This window comes from Poecilia formosa, unplaced genomic scaffold, assembly GCF_000485575.1.
Source record: "Poecilia formosa unplaced genomic scaffold, Poecilia_formosa-5.1.2 Scaffold454, whole genome shotgun sequence".
Classification (NCBI taxonomy): domain Eukaryota; kingdom Metazoa; phylum Chordata; class Actinopteri; order Cyprinodontiformes; family Poeciliidae; genus Poecilia; species Poecilia formosa.
Genome location: NW_006800393.1, coordinates 43,722 through 50,943, shown reverse-complemented (window position 1 = coordinate 50,943; position 7,222 = coordinate 43,722). Strand labels below are relative to the sequence as shown.

Below are 7,222 nucleotides of genomic sequence, written 5' to 3'. Positions count from 1 at the left end.
AATTCCAACACGGACTAGAAAGGCAGACTCTGATCTGCCTAAAAACCTAGGTCTCGGTCCGGTTGAAGTGAACTCTGATATGGTTGGAAGGCAGTGTGAACGCAAGCGGATCGGAGACCATCGCAAAAGCAGAACCTAACGACAGCGCAGGAGATTCTGGATCACCAAGTAAGAAAACAGCTGGACAACCATCCGTAGTTATTCCTTTATTCAGTTACAAAAGCATGATGACTTTGTTCCAGGACACTTTGGTTAGAAAAAATGTTTATTTCTCAAAAATCTGACCCATGATAGTTCTATTCTCTTATACATATTTTTTAAACTATTTACCAAGTTATTCACCACTGTTTTAAATAAGCTCAGTGAAAACCTTTCATTAAAAACGAAACAAAGTGAAAAAAAAAAACAAAAAAACCCCTAAAATAATTCCATGTCTGGTGAACAAACTGTAGATTCCAGTAGTAAAATACTGTAAAAATGACTAAAACAAACACAAAAAGAAATATCCACATCGTTACATTTAAAACACTTCAAATACCGTCCGGAAGTGCCTTTTTGAAAACAGAAAAAAAATTATCAATCAGATCCCTGGGTTTCCTGGTTTTTAGCATCTTTAGCTTCTTCAGCTTCTTTGTGCGTGTTTTTGTTTTTTTTTTTTTTGTTTTTTTTTTCTTTTTACTTTTCCTTGTGCCAGTTTGCTTTTTTTCGCATCCCTTTGCCTTTACAGTACAGAGTCTGTTTTTGTTTTTTTTTTTTTTTTTTTTTTTTTTTTTTTTTTTTTTAGATCTTTTTTTTTTCTGGTTTATAAAACATATTGCCTCTTCTGAAGAGAGCTGTGCTGTGTACTATCAACAACCTAAAAATGAAAAGAAGACAGACAAAGGGAGGAAAGAAAACAAAAGGTACTCGCACTGCTGTAAACTAATTCTGGCACGCTGACGTATGACTTCAGAGAGAACAAACATTTTTCACTAGTAAAGAGAAAAATCATTTTATATACAGAATACCAGGAGACATGTATGACTTGGATAAACTCCGACTGCCCAGTTGTCTAGCCCAGAGTAAGTCATACATTAGATTTTGGTTCCATGTTATTTTCTTATTTTTTTCCCCCTCACTCACACACACACACACACTCACACACGCACACACACTCAAGGAGCGCTGCCTTCATACAGGCGCCTGGCCTTTGAAATGAGAGGTCAATTCGAATGTGCGGTTCATAAACTAAGGCTCACCTGGGGTTTCCAGCAGCAGAAAAACTCCCATTCCAAGTAACCTTTCAGTCACCTCAGAGGAATAGAAATCACACATTTCTCACTTTTAAGCTCACAGATACCAAGTCAGAGTGACGGTGGCGCAATTTAATCGATCTATTTTCAACACATTTGCTTCATTAAGAATTTCCTCGTACTTTTTCAGCATCTAAATACGGTGCAGATAAATAAAGTTGCAGTAAGCTGAACAGAGAAAAAATAAAAAGAACAAAAGAAGAAGGATGTAAAATGCAGAGATGAAGCTCGAATTATTATCCCCTCGCCCCCTCCTGGCTTTTGTGTAGAGAAACTTATTTGCAGTCTTGCTTTTTTGATAAAAGTAAACTTTTAAAGGATTTTGAAGCGAGTGTCTATATTTATAAGGTTTGAGTAGCGTCCTTGCTTAGAAGTCGACTTCAACTTTTTGCAGTGGTATCACTCCATAGCAGAACTGTAATAATTAAAATATGCTTAACAGAAGTAGAAATTGTTGCTTTGCTGTCTTAGATAATCTCACATTGCCCAATATCGTATCCATGGTAGCACTGGCTAAAATAATCTCAAGTATTTGTTTCTGGTCCAGGTTGGTACAAAAAAGATCACTTGGATGGAGCTTGCTTTTTTTCCAAGTGGATTCTCATCATTATTTATGAGCAGGAAGTAAACCTAATGAGGCATAAGAATGCTATGTTACATACAGAGATTTACCTTCTAGACCATGTTTGGGGCATTGTTGTAATTTATGAGCTTGTATTTCAGCAGATGTTAGGACACTCTTGCTCCATGAGAGGATGGAATATGTGAAAATCCATCAAAACTTACCTAGAGACATCACAAATGCAAAAAAAAAAACAACCAAAAAATAAAACAGAACAACATTACTGCCCCTTATATATAAAGACATATTTATGAAAGCTGTATCCATGTCTTTTTAAAATTTGACTGACAGTGATCTGAAGGGAAACGGCTCAACAACTGTCAGCGCATTTCAGATGAGATGCTGCCCCGAGAAAAGCTGTGATCACACCTTCTACTCTGCCCACTGCCAATAATAGAAAAAAAAAAAAAAAGTGCACACGTCTAAAATGATCAGATCATTCAAGCACAGCTAGCAAAACATTAATCCTCATTAATATCTGACTTCTTCTCGGGTGCTCAGTGTGAGCAAATGAGAATATTGTTAAAACATTGGTTTTGTATTGAGCATTCAATGCCAACCCCCCCTCCACCCCCCACCCCCAAAAATCTCAACTTTGAAACTATTTAAAAAGATTCAGTCCACACAACTCAAGCTTTGTGATTCTGCATGTAAATACGTTGAATTCAAACTGTTGAACTGAATTTGTGAAGTGCAACAATCTTGGCCTGATTTTGGACTGTGGGAAGAAACTGTAAGGCCCAGAGAAAAGCCACACAAAGTGGTCTGTACAGCCGAGAACACAACGGGAGAATTTTAGGTTGTATTGATAATTTAACATTGGGTGTATAAACTAAACCAACAAATGCAAAAAATATATAACAAAGTATTGATTTTCCTGGAAGTTCCCCAGCCTGAGATGCCTTTGTTAACTCTGCCGTCCTCTAACGTACATCCATGTTTCTTTTCTCCACACAGTGACTCCAAAATGCTTTACCCCCATAGAAACACAGTCAGTCAGTCAAACTGTGTCAGTTCCGCCTCTTTCCACTATTAGCTACCGACAGCAAAGACAGATGAGGCCAACCTTCCTTTTATAGGCCACGCACAATCTGCAGGGGATATGCCCGTCTCAATAAACCGTGCATGCTGCCAGTTTCATTAAAGCTGCATACAGCTGAAAACACACCGGGAGTGACTGAACGATGCGGCCATAATAATACAAGGAAGATGTTCTCAGTCCGCTTTATACAGGGTATGCTATGAATTTTCCAACAATAGAATACAGTGTAAGGTCCCTCTGTGCTAGGCGTAGCTGAAAACTGATGGTTTCCCCCTTCAAGATAGACGTCTCTGAATTTAACCACAAACCGCCCAAACAACGACCAAGAAGCGACAGGAGTGGAGTTTACAGCGGCTTGCGAAAGTATTCACCGCTCTTGGCATTTTTGTGTGTGTGTGTGTTTTGTTACATTACAACCTGTATTTAAATGTTTTATGTTAATCTTAAAACATATTTTTGAGATAAAAACTGATAATTGGCTTGTGCACATCTTTTCACTCCTTTTGCTATGAAGCCTCTAAAAGGTGCAACCAATTCAGACGTTACATTTGTAATGAATTTAAGACTGACCGCCACCGACGGACAAGGTGGGTGAGGCAAACGGAGCAGAGATTTGAGCCCACAGATTACAAGATGAACTCCTACCACTGTCACTGTCTTAAGTTTGCCAAAAGGCAGGAGGGAGACTCCCTGACTTTGGTCAGACGAGACCGAAATTAAACTTTTCAGTTACCAAGCAAACCACCATCTCTGGCTCAAAATTAAGGTTCACCTTCCAACAGGACAATGGCTCAAAGCGTACTGCTAAAGCAACAGTAGTACGATTTAAGAGGAAACGTGTGAATGTATTGGAATGGCCTAATCAAAGCCTGGACCTTGATCCAATTGAGAACTATCTAAGTTGAAGGAGCCAGAGCACATTTGCCTTGAGGAATGGGCAAAAATCCCAGGGGAAGATGTTCAAAGTTGTAAACAAAATGATGCATTCCTTAAAATAATCCAGTTTAATTCCAGGTTGTGAGGCAGAAAAACACAAAAAAATGCCAAGCAGGGGTGAATGCTTTCGCCTGTCTTTGCGTCTGTGTGTATCTGGGTCAAATGATAATACGGCAGCAAGACGAGGCAAGAGGAGTGAAATGAGGTGTAGCAGCAACGCTTGTTCATTGTAGCCGAGTCCCTCAGCAAGTCATCTTCACCGGGCCAGAACTCGGACCTTTTCCATCAAGGCTCTATGCTATCACAACAGTGTAAACCATAGCACTTTATCATAAAAACTGCTTAACAAAGCAATCTTCTCTTCCAAAATGGAGTGTTTGTGAAAAAGGGAGTGAACGGGAAGGGCAAATGTCCCCAAAAACAATGTCAGAGCAGTCACAAGTGTCCGCCTCCCTCCCGCGTTCGATCCGTGCAAAAGACGCATCCCGCCGGCCGGTCGGAAAGCATCCGGCCAGCAGTGGAGGTGAGAGTATTGCACACACAGACGAAGGTCAACAGCTCCATCAAAATGGCACAGCGCAGTCGTCACACTGAAGAATAAGTCCTTTTTTTTCAATTCCACACAGATGAACACTGTAAAAAATGTCAAAATCACGCCCCGTTGACGGCTTTTCTTTATTTTTTATTGCAGCACATTTCTTTGTTTCTTTTTTTTTTTTTTTTTAAACATCCATTTATTTAAAAAAAAAAACGTGGAGTTGCTGTTCATAGTTTATTTGGGAGCGGTTTGGAGAGTGCATTTTGGCAGTAAGTTCAAGTCTTAATTATTTTCGTCTTTTTTTTCCTTTTTCTTTTTTAAGTCAAGCAGATTGACAGCCAGGAGAGTAGGTTGGTCAAAAACCAGACGGCCATGGTTTTTAGTGCTCCCGTTCTGCCCCCCCCTACACCACCCCCCTCCCGCCCCGCCCCACCCCACCCAACCCTGACGATCCCGTCGATCCCAGCGGGACGAGATGGTGGTGATCACATGCCGGAGGTTCCCAGTCCCATGCTGGCGGTGTGGCTCATACAGGGCAGCGTCTGAACCGTCTTGGGGAAGTCGTGGGTGAGGATTCGTCCGTTCTCTCCTCCGCTCCCGTTACCACTCATCCTGGTCAAGGTGGAGCAGCGCATGGCATCGTTGATGGACTGCTGCCGGAAACAAACAGGTTAGGCTGAGCATTCTGACAGGATTTCAGATTTTAAAGGTTTGTATTAGGTGTTGGCATGGGCCGGCTTCAGGTATCAAGGTAAACAAAGGTCACAGCAACACCAAAACCCTCTTGTCTTCTTTCTTTGTCTACAAATACGTCCAGCGTAAATCAATGGAACAAAGGCTTAAATAACTCGATCGAAGTTACAATTTATAAGATGATGGTTGCTTCTCGGATCATTTTGAACATTTTTGTTTAAAACTCTTGCAGGAAACCGTGATATGTCTGCTGACTCCGACCCATGCCGTACTCTCTCTCGACTAAACAGAGAAAGCTGGAGCGGTTGTTCAAGCTTGCAACACATAGATTATAAGCTACATTAATATGAGAATGCTATGCAAGGTTTTGGCCTTTGCTACATACATCCATTCAATCGACAGTGTCTTCTTCGTGTTACGATCTCAGTGTGGTGCTTGCTCGTCAAGGCATAAAAAGAAGAAGAAGAAGAAGAAGAAGAGTGATCTCATCCTACTTTTGTCTCTGTTTACTAGGATCTGAGGAATCTCTGCGGGTTTATAATCCTCGGCGCAGGTCTTTGTGCCTCACACGTCCTAATTTGTAAAAGGAGGAGCAGAGCAAAGTGTGGGCTGTAAGAGGGTTGCCGAGGCTTCGCTTATTGCTTTAATGGCTTCATTCTCCAATCCAGCGTAATAAAAGCCACGAGGCTCAAAAGCTGAACCTAATGATGTGTGAAGATTGCGCACGCACGCGCGTCCATCCACGCGTGTGTGTGTGTGTGTGTGTTTGTGCGCCCGCAGATGTGTGTTGCTTCGTCGTCGTCCGCTATTCTGTACCTGATTAAATTGGGCAAAGCAAGTGTGATCTTGTGCAACCTGTAAGTGCTGCACGGGGACTGGAGAGTCACACAGCCTCTAATTGGAACGGTGTTGTTGTTCCCTTCAAGGCAAACGGCCGTGCGGGCGCCGCTGGACTAATAGGCTTCTCGCCACCCTCATCAGCATACTGATCAGGTGCCTCTTGGTGGCCTGATTAAAATATAAGAGATTCATGTAGAAGATCCCCTCCTCGCCTCGGCTCTGCCACGTAGTTTTCTGTTTGCGTGAAGAGCATTTGAGGACGCCGCAAGGGGCTCTGACATTGGGCGAACAAGTCAAGCGCTTTTTGTTTCGTGTAAATTGATCCGTGAAGCAGGAGCGTCTAACAGCTAAACATCTCACATCTTCCAGAGAAGGAAACGAAGCAAGCAGGAAGTCCTCAGTTTCACATCTCTGGACATTCAACAGTTTCAGTCAGACTTGTTTTTGGCTCAAGCAGTGATGGGAAGACATGCGAGTCGCACCAGGACCACCTCATGGTATAAACATATAAACGATGTTCACCACAATGGGCCCTGCGATTGCGAGACAGTCAGCAAAAAAGAAGAAGAAGAAGTAGAAGACGAAGGAGAAGAAGAAGAAGAAGGAGCGAGGGAGAGAATTGCTCAGAGCGACAGAAGTGGATAGATGTACCACTGTGATTTAAATTGCCTTCATACCTGTGCTGCAAGGGAAACTGGTGAAAAGTGTGCCAAAGGTTATTGTACTAGTTCAGTGATGTGATTTAACAAGAGCCCCGCTAGGAAAGTTTTCTCAGTGAAGGAAAATTAAAAAATAATTGGTAACACTTTATTTGACAGGGTGTGAATAAGACCGACATAACACTGTCATAAACATGACATAACACCTGTCATGAACATGAACAAGTCTTTATGAACGTCTATGACTGTTGTCATGAAGTGTCATTGGGTAAAAAATGACACTTTTAAAGCAAAGTTGCTTTAAAAGTTGCATTAAAAGTCCATTAAAAGTGCCAACGTTGCATGATTTTGTAAATAATGACAATTTAATGCAACATTGGCACTTTTAATGGACTTTCAGTGCAGCTTTTAGAGCAACTTATTTCAATTATCTCATAGTGTTGAGCAAACATTTTAAAATATTTCAACCTAAACAAGCCAGACTGGAGAGGTAAAAAAAAACAAACCACAAATAGTCTGGTTTCTGTTGAGCAAAATAAGAAGAAATGATCTCTGACTTTACCGTTTTTCACATAATAATCTATATACAATATATATATA

The 7,222-nt window shown here is 41.2% G+C and overlaps 1 protein-coding gene across 1 annotated transcript in view; it reads right to left on the bottom strand.

Moving 5' to 3' along the window:
• Nucleotides 1-1,109: 1,109 nt before the first annotated feature.
• The window catches only part of gria1a (glutamate receptor, ionotropic, AMPA 1a), a gene marked incomplete at its 5' end in the record, with an annotated part of 48,534 nt that continues 42,421 nt past the window's right edge, over nt 1,110-7,222 (bottom strand). Inside the window, one exon of the mRNA XM_007577780.2 lies at nt 1,110-5,083. Coding sequence (XP_007577842.2) covers nt 4,916-5,083 — 168 coding nt within the window. The remainder of the gene's footprint in view (nt 5,084-7,222) is intronic.